The 14,442-nt window shown below is 42.1% G+C and overlaps 1 protein-coding gene across 2 annotated transcripts in view; it reads left to right on the top strand.

The window, feature by feature from the left end:
* The window catches only part of LOC137625297 (macrophage mannose receptor 1-like), a 135,517-nt gene that overhangs the window by 106,470 nt on the left and 14,605 nt on the right, over nucleotides 1-14,442 (top strand). For both annotated transcript variants that reach the window (XM_068356126.1, XM_068356115.1), the window contains exons 44-46: nucleotides 6,130-6,251; nucleotides 6,807-6,968; nucleotides 8,916-8,984. In XM_068356126.1, the coding sequence (XP_068212227.1) occupies nucleotides 6,130-6,251; nucleotides 6,807-6,968; nucleotides 8,916-8,984 (353 nt within the window). The remainder of the gene's footprint in view (nucleotides 1-6,129; nucleotides 6,252-6,806; nucleotides 6,969-8,915; nucleotides 8,985-14,442) is intronic.

Here is a 14,442-nt window from a genome sequence, read left to right as displayed (position 1 = left end):
TAAATTACCCTATACTCATTTCACTCTTTCTTTCCTTACAGGAGGAAGCTAAGGTGAAGTGTGCAGTTCTGTTCTGCAACCACAAAAGCAGGGACTTTTGTGGCCACAAGATGTGCAGGTCTCATGCCCCCTGCTGCATCGTATCCAGATCCCTGAGGTACAGTACTGGAACCTGTATTTTAAGCATATATTATATCATAATATAAACAACCTAGTACTCATTCACCCTTTTTTCTCCTTTAAAGGAGGAGCCAATGGCAAATTGTACAATTGTGTTCTGCAACCACAAGAGTAAGGACTCTTGTGGGCATACAATGTACAGGTTTTATGCCCCTGCTGCATCGTATCTGGATCCCAAAGGTTCTGGGACCTGAAGTGTCGCTCCAATCGCCTGACCTTGCTGACTGACAGCTTTGTAAAAGATATCCTGACACTACAGAGTCAAGGGATACAGCAAGGGAAACCCACCAAAGGTGAGTATGAGGCTTCCAGAAGAACTGTCCGGGACCTTACCTACCTAACAAATCTTAGAAGTTCCTACTGTTCCCTAAGGCTCAATCGAATACATTTGTGCCTCAGGCACAGGTCCAGCATCCCTCTATCCAACGGACAGTGGACACAGATATCAACAGGCACTGCAAAGCTTGGGCATCCACCAAGATTGGATGTCAGAGGTGTCCACTGGCACCGGACAGGACCTACTGCAAAAAGGCCCTAAATAAGGAGTGGTTCAACCACCCATGGAGGAAGAAGGATTCGTTTTGACGGTGACTGAGGTCCCTCAGCTCACTGTGCCGGCATATCAACTTATGCCGTCAACCTCTTCAGCCCCAACTCCCCAACTGGCTAGACAGGTCGGCAGGAGCGAAACGCTCCTTGAGTCGATCCAGCAGACGCTGACACTGTTCCAGAAGGAACGAGAGGAGAATAAGCAAGATCTCAAAGAGATGAAGAGAGAGGTACAGGGAAGGAAACACCCTGGCGCTTCCAGGGGCTCCGCTATGCCCCTTAAAATATCTGACCTCCCTCACTGCTCCGAACCAACCCATGGAGGTAGACGGAACACATGCCCATGTTGAATGGGAAGCCTTATATCTCCTAGAAGTTGGGGTCCAATCCCCTTGAAGAGCTTCAATTCTGGCCCAGCTTTCAGCGTACCCAGATTGCTACGTGAGACTGCGAGATGAACCTACATCCCGCGAGGAGACTATACCGAAGGAAGTCATTGTTCTCGAACATAACAAGGCACAAGCCATCCTTACCAAGACCCAGAAAGGGGCTGGATATACTAACTCCAAAGTCTCAGCATTGAGCAAGAAGCATCCAACCTCCATTGCTCCTTCCTCCTGAGCCTTCCCCCTTTCGGGGAAAGCCCTAGACTGAGTCATGAGAGCAGTCGAAAAGGGAAAACCCTACCCAATCCTAGAGAAATGCAAACCATTATCTCTAGTTATGCCCACCTGCGAGGAGAAGTGGAAAGAGGTACATCTAATCTTCTCCGTCTCGAAGTTGGATATGGAGATAGCAGGCCAGCAGTTTAATGAGAACCTTCCAAAGTTGCCAAACCATCCTTTGAGAAGGGAACAGGAGACAAAAGATAGTCTTGCTGCTTCCCTGTCTCATTAGAACTGCTCAGAAATGTGTGCAGGACTTTAATAATGCCCCAACCTTGTGATGGATTAGTAGGCTCTTCTCAAGTCAAAAAAGGACCGGCAGAGAGCATGTGTTTGCCACAACAACGGTGAAACACGAACCAGAAAACTGATTTCATCATGTATCTGGTGCATACACCATTTCCCACAGGAAGTGGTCCAAGAAGTCATTACCAAAGCCACCACGGAGAATAGGAACCTCCTCCAAAAGTGGGGCATGTCCTCAAAGAGGAAATCATCATTAGAACTGCACAATTTCCGACCGTGACCATGACCATGGTGCCTCAAATGGTAGTCCAGCCATAAACCACCTTCCAGATGGTCTCTCATCAGCTGGTAGCCAGTCACCTATATTTAATCCAGGCTTTGAAAGGCACTCGACCACCTTTCGGCCCTACAAAGGTAAGGGCCCAAAAAGAGGATCCTCCGGAAATCCCCTAAGGGTGGAGGAGGACGTGGTCACGGAAACATGTCCTCAGGAACCTCTAAACAATGAGAGGTTCCAGGTAGGAGGTAGACTTTCCCACTTTCGGGATCATTGGACCTTCGATCCCTGGGTCCACAGCCAAATTACGAATGGACTTTGTTGGAAATGGAACGAAAATCCATGTTTCCAAAATTCTTCCAACACTTCCCCCTTATTGGAAGAATATACCTCAGAACTCTTGAACTAGAAGGTAATGAGGAAAGCGAAGTCCATCAAAATTCCAGGGAAGGCTGTTTTGTGTTCCCAAGAAAGACTCGGACAAACCCAGAGTCATACTAGACTTCTCCAAGCTCATTGAGAACAAGTTCCGGATGCTTACAGTGACATAAGGACCCTTCTACCAAAAAGGGGCGTATACAGTCTCAATAGACCTGGCAGATGCTTACTAGCACCTACCAGTCAGTCGCCCCCTCTCCTCTTACCTAGGATTCAGGCTACAGAAGACAAAATTTGTCTTCACAGCCATGCCCTTTGGACTAAACATAGCCCCAAAGGTATTCACAAAGCTAACGGACACGATTGTCCAGCACCTACACTCCGAAGGAGTACAGGTAGTAGCATAACTGGTCGATTGGCGGGTGTGGGCAGCATCCAAGGCTACTTGTCTGCAAGCGGCCGGAAAGGTGATCCAGTTCCTGGAGCACCTGGGCCTCAAGATCAATTGCCTTTCTCCAGCTCACAAGTTTCAGTGGTTAGGAATCCATGGGAACTTGCAGTCACACCACTTCTCCATTCTATTAAAGAAGAAGAGAGAAATAGCGGCATCTGTCAAGAAACTAATCAAACACAAGAGGATTTCAAAATGCCAACAGGAAGAGTACTGGTCTCTCTCCAGTTCGCAGTAGTGAGAGACCTGGGGCTAGAAGCACAGCCAAAGGATGCGCCAGAAGTCTGGAGAAGATACGCATCAAACGCTCGAAGAGATCAGCAAGGTTGACACCGACCCGATTTCGCACGCCATTAAGGCCGTGGTCAACGAATAAGAGCCTAGCACAGACAATTTTCTTGCAACCACCACAAACATCAGTGGCGATACACACGGAAGCCTCACCAAAAGAATGGGGAGGCCATCCGCATGAAAGGAAAGGGCAAAAAATTGATCATTCCAGTTCAAAAAACTTTCACATCAACATCTTGGAGGCTATGACAGTCCTCCTGACGTTGAGAAGACTATCCCCTCGCAGAACAGTCCACATCAGATTGGCTCTCAATAGAGAGGTGATAGGAATGTCTAATTGACAAGGCTCGAGTTCACCTCACATCAACCACGTGATGTTAGCCATCTTCCACCTGGTAAGGAAAAGAAGATGGCATTTATCAAGTAGTTCACCTTCAAGGGTTCTGCGATGTGACAGCGGATGCTCTATCCAGGCGAAAGCCGATAGAGACAGAATGGTCCCTAGACGCAGACTCATTCTCCTTTATTTTCGATAAAAGTCCCGGAACTGCAGATCGACCTCTTCGCAACGATTGACAACAAGAAACTACCTCGTTATGTAGCCCCTTACAAGAACCTTAAGCAGAAGTGATAGACGTCATGTCTCTCGACTGGAAGGGATGGAATCGAATTTATCTGTTTCCACCAACCAATCTTCTGCTAAAAGTCCTCGACAAGCTAGGATCCTGCAGAGAAACAGCTCCTGTAGTGCCCCCCAAATGGCCCAAAAACAATTGTTTTCCTCTAGTTCTAGAACTGAAACTGTAGCCGTTTCCTCTGCCGTACCCAGTTGTATCCAAACTGGTGCAGAAGTCAGCTGTTACATTTCATCCTCGAGAACCAACAACCTGCATCTCATGATTTTTTCGCCCTAGCAGCGTACAAAAGTTTGGGATCTTGAAGAATGTGGCTAACTTCATTGTAGAGTACAAGTTAAGTCCAACCAGGAGACAATGTGGATTTTCTTTGGAAGAAAGGGATAACCCTCGTGAAAAAAAGGGACCAACAGAAATTTCAACAGGTTTCTGTCTTTCTTTCTTCTTTTACCTACTTGAACGAGGCCTGACTTCCACTACGATAACCACGTGTAAGTCGGCCCTGACTAGACCTCTTCTATACGCCTTTGAGACGAACCTGATGAGCGAAACCTTTTTTAAGGTACCAAAGCATGCACTAGACCCAAGCCGGCAACCCCTCCAAAGCCCATTACATGGGCAGAATGGTCCCATTACATGGGCATTGATCAAAGTCTTGCACTATGCTTCTAACCTAAACAATGAGGATTGTACTCTAAAAGAACTAACACAGAGAGTCAATTTTCTGTTTGTAATAGCCTCAGGGGCTAGAGTTAGTGAAATATTGGCCCTATCAGGGATGTAGGTTATACTCAGTTCACAGAAGAGGGAGAACTGAATCCTTTCCCCGATCCCACTTTCTCGCCAAAAACGAGCTGCCCACCAAAAGGTGGGGTCCTTGGAGAATCTGCCCACTGAAGGAAGATGTCTCCCTATGCCCATTAGGGTGTCTAAGGTCTATCTTCGTAGAACTTCAGACTTCAAGGAAGGACAGCTCTTCCGAGGCAAAACCTCGGGATCAAAACCTATCCCTAAATAACTGAGAGCAATGCTCGCCTACTTATTCGCAGAGCGGATCCTGACAGCTCCCCCGCAGTTCATGATCCTAAGAAAATTGCTTCTTCACGGAACTTCTTCCAACACTATATGAAGCAAGTACATAAAATAAGACATGTTGTGGTGGCGGCGGGTAGTTTTAAAAAACCCGTCGTCTAAGCCTGCTACGAACAGTGAACTGCTTTGGGACTTTCCAGTGCATCAGGTGCATGGGTACATTTACCCTCGAGTGCAAATCACAACGATGATTAACACACTGTTCCATATAGGTGCATATCTGACCGATAACACCAGTGCCAAGTGAACGTTGCGTCACGGTGTTTATGCATTTCCAAAGTCTGTACAAATCGGTCAGATTTGGTTTCACATCTCCATTGAGTGGCATCATTTCGATGAAATTACATATTTTTCCGACAGGAGAAAATATGGACCCTGATGTGTTTTCAATGCAGGATCAGATTCATACCTGGTTGTAACTACAATTGATAATCTAGTTACAAGATAAAATACCAAACGTATTTGCGTCTTATTGCTGCTATCTCAGTTACAGATGAATAAAGTATACTGGAGTTTTAATTAAATCCTAGAAGGGCCCAACTTGAAATCAGAGTACAGATTTCCAAGGGATGGAAAAGGTAATCTCTGAGATTTACCGTCCGTCCCTATGGAGATACAAACTTTGAATTCTTATAGTGGAAGTCTAACACTTTCCCTGCAGGGGGCAGGAAGCCCTAAGCTAGTTCCAAGCTTAGTGGATGTGACAAATAACGGTAATGTCATATATAAAGGTGTAGGAGACCATATAAGGAACTCATTCAAAGTAAAGGCACTTATGCAAATCCACAGATATAGTACTTTCAAGTAATTCTCTAGTAAGCTTCCATCAGGACAACATGGCTGAGCCCAAAAAACGGATTTTGAGCAAAGCGAAAAATCTATTTTTGGGTGATATGACCATGTCGTCCTAATGGACCCTCCCTTCTTTCAAAAAGGAGTATACAACTATGTAATGAAAGACCCCACCCAAAACTACTCTATCTGCGGCTATCCATGCTTAAATGCAACAAGGAATAGTTACGCCATAATAGTACTGGGAGGGGATCCACCGGGTAACCTTGATAACGGCTCCCCTTCAATTTCGCCACTCTTCCCCCTCAAAGCATAAAATCTATTCGGGGTGAAGATTGCCATGTGTCGTATCAAGAAATATGTCCCCTGATATTATGCGATATTATTAAAAGTTATATTAAGGATACTTGCGCCAGGAGTTAGAATTCTGGAAACCTGTGGTTAATTCTCTGGGAATATCACTGTAGCCAAATATCCCTTAGAAAGCTGCCTAAAGGAACCTTCCATCAGGACGACATGGCCATATCACCCAAAAATAGATTTTTCGCTTTGCTCAAAATCTGTTTATTACAGCTGTCTATTCCTGGATGGCAACCTCACATCCATTCACTCTGATGATGATAATACATACATCAAACATGCTGTCAAAGTAATGAAGAGTAGCATTTGGATTGGTCTCATTCAGAAGAAAAGTGGTAAGTGCAACTTCAGTGGGTCTGTTTTTTGTTAAGCAATGTCAATATCACCTAATTCCTGATATCAGTAGTTTACAGTTAACTGCTAATTGCAAACTAATGATATCTGCTAGTCCCTTGATATCTATCTTAGCAAATAAGTATTCATGCATCTTACTAGAAGAAATTTAGTCTTGCATTCTTCAAGCTTTTGAATAGATTATACAATCTTAGTCAATGAAGCTTTGACCTTTTTGCTTTTACCATGGACCAATATAATAATCATGGTAAATATATTTTAAAGGAGATATTGACCTTTGATTTCCTTAAAAATCGAAGCCACAAGTTCAAATGTTTACAGCGAATTAAGTTGATGACCTGTATATCATATAACCATTAAGTAAATTAGTATAAAGAATATTAAAACTAAACATCCTGTACTAAGATTTGTAATTAAACATCCATTTGAAAATTAAAATGACCCATTCTCTAAACCAACAAAAGAAAAATTAAACATCACGAATTAACTATTCTCACATTTATACCAAAATTCATCTCAACATTATTGTTTTAAAGGTTTTGGCTGGTCTGATAGGACTGCACTGGATTACTTGAACTGGGCAGATGGCGAGCCCAGCTATGACTATGAGAAGTGCACTGAATTCCTCCAGGAGGATGGAAAGTGGAATGATATGCCATGTGATAGTTACCTGCCATTCATCTGCAGAACTGCAAAAAGTAGGACTTTTTTTCTTAATAATTTTTGCATTATATCAATAGAAAGGAGGTGAGCAGACAATGGGTTGTTAGCATTAGTAATTAGTATTGTTTTCATTTTGTTAGTGATTTTGTGACTATCATTATCAGAATGTAAAGAAATGTAATATAGGTGTATTTTTTTTATTGTAAGAATTTTAGTATTTTTTACCGTAGTTAAATGATAGATGACCTAAATTTTCTTTCTCTACTGAATCATTACAAAGATGGTAGTGGCAACTTCTGGCCTCTCATTACCCCCATCATCACCAACAACCTCATGCAAGCTTTAAATTAATTATTCCCTGGGACACACTAGAGCAAGTAGATCACTGGTAGATAGACAAGCTGTCAATCAAAAATATCAAAGCTAATGTTATTAATGGTTCAATATGAATAGATTGCAACTCAAGGTCTTTGATAATAATCAACAGTTCAAGAAAGATGCAGAGATAAAGAAGTTAGCAAAAGGCGATCTGCCTTTTTAGTGAGATTAGGTGGCATGAGAGTTTGATTAGAATACAGTAGTATATTTTTCTTTATGTCAAACAGTAATAGAAATTAATGACACCTCATGAAAACATCAAGTTATTTAAAGACAATGTCAGCCAACACAATATTCATATATGACAATGCCAGTGATAGAAAATTAATATAATTATTAATGAGGTTACAGCACCTAAATATAAGATTATTGAAAAACTCAGTTCTTGTGGTTCTTGATCCAGTATTTTGAAATGGAACTCTAATGCTCCATGGAACTTAGAATTTGGGTGAAAACTCCCCCATTAATATTGGCTTAACACTACCATCTGCTACTCTTCTGTTTTGAAGAATAATAGCTTCATAATTGTAACAGCTGAGATATATTAAGATTGCATTTATGATAAATAGGATTTTTTAAAGATACTAAGACCTTTTTTGTCTGAGTATGGTGGTATCCTTTATTTCAGCATGATATCCTAAGAAGAAACTTTCCTGGCAACTCTCAAATCCTGGGTTTATTTCTGGTTTTGGTCTTTGAATGACTTTTTTCAATTAGTAAGATTAAGTGTAAATGTCATTTAATATTAAATAGGTATTCTAAGGTAATCCTATTACAATTAAAAGAAATTATGTCACATTTATTTAGGAAACTTTATTCTTGAAAAACAAAAATGTTATGAAATATTCACTTCACCTTTTCTGGTCAAAGACTGAATGAGGACAATTTGTGTTTTACCATATTCAATATCATCATTGAATTAAACCAAAGTAGCTTTCCTCGGAAATAAAATTGGCAAGTATTGACTATATAGAATTATTTATAGAATAGAAATATTAACCCTCATGTTGAGTTGAAAATGAGAAATGCATTTCTTGGGCAAAGAAAACTACTATTTGATAATTACTTCAAATAACTATAAATAAGCATAATTGCCCCATTATGTATATGGCACGATTTGGTTTGCCTTCGAGAAACAGCCGAGGGTTATCAACAAAAAAACAACCAATTTGCATAGTCACACCTACATTCTTGAATGCACAGCCTTTTCATAAGCATGTTCTTTTCCTTTTCTCTTGATCACATCTCAAAATAAGTGCGGTTCATCTTAATCCCATATGTTTTTATTGATTATTTAGTTTTCATCCCCTTATATTGTGTAAATATTGTTCATGTAAATAGTATTAGTACATTATACATAGTATTTCCTTTTAACATGAATTCATCAACCTCTGGGGTCTTCATGAACTCACTCTTTGCCATAAGAAAAAAAATTTCTTACAGGAAAAGGTTTCAACCTAGAAAATCTGAATACAGTATATATTTGAATATACAGTTTGTATGTTTGTAATGTGTATATGCAATGTATAGAATTATAAGACACTATTATTTAGAGTACTGTACAGTATATGTTAGATGCACTATATACGGAATCTATTTCACAGTACCAGATAAGGAGCCAACAAATCCACCTTTGCCGACTATTCCTCCAACTAAAGGTCCTGACATAGGAGGTAAGTCATGTGGCCATTGAGATTGTAAATGTAATGGAGTCTGAAGTAAGTGCAGTGTTGAGCATAAGATCATATATGAATAAGAGCCATACATCATTGTTTAGTGTCTATCGTTGCAGTTTTTCCTTATCATCTACTCTGTCAGATACTATCACACTAAAAATTAGGGTAGCACAATATTTTCAAGGAGGCCCTTTTTAGATGGTTTATAGCTTTGAATGTACTTCCATTAAGTAATTACATATATTCTTTTATCATATTTCAGTTTAAATTCATTTGGCAACTTTAAATTTTTTTTCCTGTTGCCTATTTCTTTTAATTTTTTGTTTGTTCACACTACCTTTACATAATTTATTTTCTTTTCTATTATTCTATAACTTTCTCCTCTTTTAATTTTTGGTTCTTGTCAAAAGGTAACTTGAACATTCTTGTTTTCTTTCATCAAACATATGGACTTGAATCGTGTCAATTTTTTTCACATTTGGACTTTGAAATTCTATCATTGTTTCTGTCTCCTTTGATTCTTATAGCCATGTATCTTCCAGGAGCATGCTAGTCATGCTCTGTTTGTTATGGAGAAATAGTATTTGGGGAAATTTTTGAATGATTGATTTACAGTTATGCGATACAATACAGTATTGTGCAGGAGGCAGTGGAAACTTTACATTAGTTCTAGAGGGAAATCTTTGAATGTTTTATTTGACAACTGAAATGAAGAACCTGCCTTTGTATCGGTATGAAAATGTTATGATATATTGTTCCCTACCTTTTTGTGATCTCATGGTTTTCTAAATACTTGAATAGATAGGATAACTTGTTGTCCTTTATTAATTAAGCTGTTGAAAATGTAAAGGCAAATAACCAAGTACTGTAATGCTCTACTGGTAATATATTGAAGCTGTTCTTAAAACAAAATGTTTTATCTACAATAAAGGGATTTTGACGAAGGAAAAATCTATTTCTGGGGAGAGACCTGTGGCGCCCGGTGAAAAGTCCTTCTTGTATGTCTTTTCTGATAAAACCTTCCAATTATACCAGAGAAAGATAAAAGCATGGAATGCTGAGGTTACAACCCTCGCTCGAGCACCTTTTGGGTGTCGTGTATAAAGCAAAGGCGCGTGAAATCCACTATTCACAGGTTGTCTTCCATTTAGTTAATTCCTTCGTCAAAGGGATGGGCCGATACAACGGCCCTAGACACACCCCCATCGCCGCACCACCCACGCCACGACGCGAGCGCCATCTGAACAACATCCTTCTGTAATGGTCATGACGGCTTGGAAAGGAAAGGGTGGGATCGTGTAAAATAAAGGGGGAAGGGTTTCACCGGGCGCCACAGGTCTCTCCCCAGAAATAGATTTTTCCTTCGTCAAAATCCCTTTTCTGGGTCGATCTGTGGCGCCGGGTGAAAATGTACCAGAGAATGCCTTCCAAGCCCAACAATAACTAATTTAATGAGGGGAGAGAAACAACACCATGTAAAGAAAATCATAAATAATTAAGGTAAACAAACATGATAACAGGGAAGCCTCCGAGTATCAGAGGAAACATGCTACAAAACTGACATGGCTAAGAATATCCCAACCCTGTAACAACGGTAATCAATAATAGTTACAAACATAACCTAATATGTAATAAACTTAGGGCTAACGAACCACCAAGGAAGCGGCGTCGTGGTGCGAGTGGCGGGTAGGAGGGAGAAGAAAAGAGATGGATGAAAGGAAGAACAAAAGATCACTGGGGAGAGATACGGCTCCCAGCTGCAACTGTTGGGTATTTAAGAGCCTGTAAGTTCATTAGATAGTGGCGTTTGAAGACCATAGGAGATTCCCAACCCGTGAACTTTATAAGGTCATCAAAGTCCATCTTCTGGGGGAAATGATCCCGGATTGGCTTGTTAAACGAAGTATAGGATCTATAGCCTAATACCACGTATGGGAATGGTACCTCCTTGTTCTCTGATAAACAAGGGGCCAGACGATCGGGTAGCAGTCGTGGCTAAAAAGGCCCTGAGAGTGGTGACCGGACATAGAAAAGTATCTTGGAGAAGAGGAATAACTTTCCAAGGGGACCACCTATTTTGGGGGTTAACGGCCGAATCATATTGGCGAATTGTCGAGTCCCTTTTGTCTGATTCGATGAAGAAATCGTTTTCCGGTTCAATGTTCGAGTCTCTACGAGCTGCCAACTTCCTGTAGTCCACAAAGTTAGGGTTTTGGACATCCTTGAGTAATCTGACAGTGAGTTTGGAATACTCGGGTCAGTTTGAGGAACGGGATCCGGATGGGACGGAGTTTCCACTCGAGGAGGAGAGGAAACCAACTGTTCTTGGGCAGTGAGGTGGTACTAAAGCCACTGCGCCCCGGAAGGAGCGCAGTCGGTGTTAAAGTTTTTAGAAGATTCACTGGGAGAGATAGGGAAATCTTCCTCTAATGGTTCCAATCCCGGGGTAATGCGTCCATGGCATGAGCCCGAGGGTCCAGGATTGGGGTCACATAACAAGGAAGTTTGTGATTGATCTGAGATGTGAATAGATCTACCTGGATGCCTGGAACGAACCTGAGTATCCACCGGAGTGAAATTCTGACTCCAGGGAACTCGTCCTGGATAGTGAGCCCGTTCTCACATCCTGGCCTCCCGCTAGGTGAGGTGCTGACAGGAACCAGTTCTTTTCTGTTGCCCTGGCGAAGAAAGTGACCAGGATCTGATTCAGGTTGGGTGACTTGGATCCTCCCCTGTTTCCGTAGTGTACCCCGTCTGTGCTGTCTGACACTACTCTGATGTGGGTCGACCTCGGAGGAGTCTCTCTCTTCAGGGTCAAGAACACTGCCATGGCTTCGAGAACATTGATATGGGACTGTTTCATGGCTAGTGACCAAGAACCTGAAACATCTGATGTTCGGAGAAATCCCCCCATCCACTTAGAGACACGGCTGAATGGAATGTCACTTGTGGAGGTGGGAATTGTAGAGGAACCGCTTTGGAGAGGTTCTTCGGTTCGGACCATGGGCGTAGTCTCATTTTCCCGACAGAGGGGATCTTCGAGACCTTGTCTTCTTATAGGTACTGTAGCTCTCTTTCTCCAAAATCGATTGATGTCTTGAGTTTGGCTTTTATTAGGAGATCTGTTACTGAAGTGAATTGGGAAAGGCCGAGGATACTTTCTAGGCTCTTTGGACACCTGTTTGTGCTTGAGAAATTCTTGATCTTGGAACCTATTCCTCTTACTTTTGGAAGGGAGAGACAACGTGTGCTTCGAAAGGTCCCACTGAATGGCTAACCATTCTAAGTGGCCTGATGGTCGCAGGCGAGACTTATGGAGATTGACCCGAAATCACAGGTTGTCGAGCGATCGAAGTAATTCCTTCGTAGCTCTGTTGCCTTCTATGGCCGGCCGGGCCCAAATGAGCCAACCGGCCAGATAAGCAATGATCTGTATCTCTTGGTTCCTGAGTTGTTCTAACACTGCCTCTCCCAGTTTCGTGAATATCCTGGGATCAATGTTGAGGCCGAAGGGCATGTCTTGAACACAAAGGCTTTCCTGCTTAGGTGGAAACCCAGATAAGAAGAGAAGTTTCGAGCTATAGGCGCAAGCTAATAGCGGTCGGTAAGATCGACAGAGGTGGTGACGGTCCCACGGGGAAGTAAGGTCCGTACCTAAGAGATAGTCGTTTGATTGCTTTTTCTTGAGTAACCCTGTGGTGTACTCTTTCAGGACGGGAGTGTATTTCTGGGAGAAGGTCACTGGCGGAGGAGGAGGACCTTGAGGCCATTTTCATCTCAAACCGTTAGAGACTATGCTATGATCCCACAGACCGAGTCCAATGGTCACGAAAGTGGTAAAGTCTTCCCTCTACCGGGACCACCGCGTTGTGAGGGAGTGAATCTAGGTCCTTCCCTTCTCCGAGCCCCCTTTTTCCTAGGTCCGCCTTGATGTCGGGACTGTCTTCTACTCCTGTAGCTTCCTCTCTGGTGTCCATGAAAGGAGCCTGAGGGTTCGGATCTAGGGCTGCATGCAGGCAAAACATCCCAACGGAGTTGGGCTGTGTACCTGGGGAATCAGTGAGGTAGACCACCTGATGATGGGGGGTCAGATACAAAAGCGTCGAACCAGAGGAAGGCTGTGATGACGAGTGGGAAACCGACTATCGATTCCTGTCTGATAGAGGTCTCAGACAGAACGTACTTCCCACAACTGACCCGATCAGACCAACAAACGTGTAGGTCGAACTGGAAGGGCAGAGCCTGGAATTATCGTACCCCCCAGGCTGACAACATCCTGGTCCAGACAGATCGGGCCTGCCCTTTAGGAAATAATACCGTTACCTTCGGTACCTTGTCTAAGCTAACCAAGGCAATCTCTTTCAATCGAACGAATCCGTTGAATGGGAATTCTAGTACCTGGGAGTAAAATCTAGGTCCCCCAGAGGGAGGACGTCTATGCCCTCCAGATTTATGGTACCACCTATATCCGAGTTCCTGAACGGCACTGACTCACCACCATACCTTAGAGCTCCTCATAGCCCCTTGGATTTCCTTAGAATGTGTTGCTTTTAGCCGTCACAGTTTATGCAGGGTAACATGAACATTAGGATCCTTTAATGGTCCTAGGTCGGTGACGTAGGTAATTGCAAAGCTGAAGGCTCAAAACTCATCCCCACATACCTGCCCGTCCATGGGGTCGTTGTCCAACCTTAGAGAGGACACTCCGAGGAGATAGGGACCTCTAGATGGAGCATTCCTTCCCAACTTCGATACCCAAGGGTGGAGAGCCTCTCTTGCAGGCCAGAGAGAATCATCATCATCCTGATGGGAACCATGCAGGCGAACCTTCTGTAACACAAAGGGGACATAAGTCTGGATGTTCCTTGAACTTTGGTTAGCGATCCTATTCACAGGCTGGGATCAGCTGTATAACTCTTAAAAAGCAATTTTAAAGACAAGTTATTTAATGTATTATCTTCTGGGGTATAGTGCGACACTTGTATTCATGAAATGTGACACTGTTGGCGCATTCGCCACTGGGTGGAAATTTATTTCTATATGAACACTATGTTGTATGGATATTTATCCATATCTAGACATAGTTAGAATTGACTATGCATAAATATAGGCATAATTAATGTATTTCTATTTGAACACGATGTTGTATGGATATTTAGCCATATTTAGACAGTTAGGATTGAATATGCATAAATATAGGCATAATTAATTTAATTCTATTTGAACACGATGTTGTATGGATATTTATCCATATTTATACATAGTTAGAATTAAATACATGCATAAATATAGGCATAGTTACGTTCATAAATAATAATTTTTTTTTTTTTTTTTTTTTTTTTTTTTTTTTTTTTTTTTTTTTTTTTTTTTTTAAATCCTTCCCTTTACAGGTAAAACAAAAGATTGGCCACCCATGGTCTGAGTGATCTCCGACTGTACCGGATCTCCGGTAACC

The sequence above is a fragment of the Palaemon carinicauda genome, chromosome 2 (assembly GCF_036898095.1).
Source record: "Palaemon carinicauda isolate YSFRI2023 chromosome 2, ASM3689809v2, whole genome shotgun sequence".
NCBI classification, from domain to species: Eukaryota; Metazoa; Arthropoda; class Malacostraca; order Decapoda; family Palaemonidae; genus Palaemon; species Palaemon carinicauda.
This window is presented reverse-complemented; position numbering and strand designations above follow the sequence as displayed.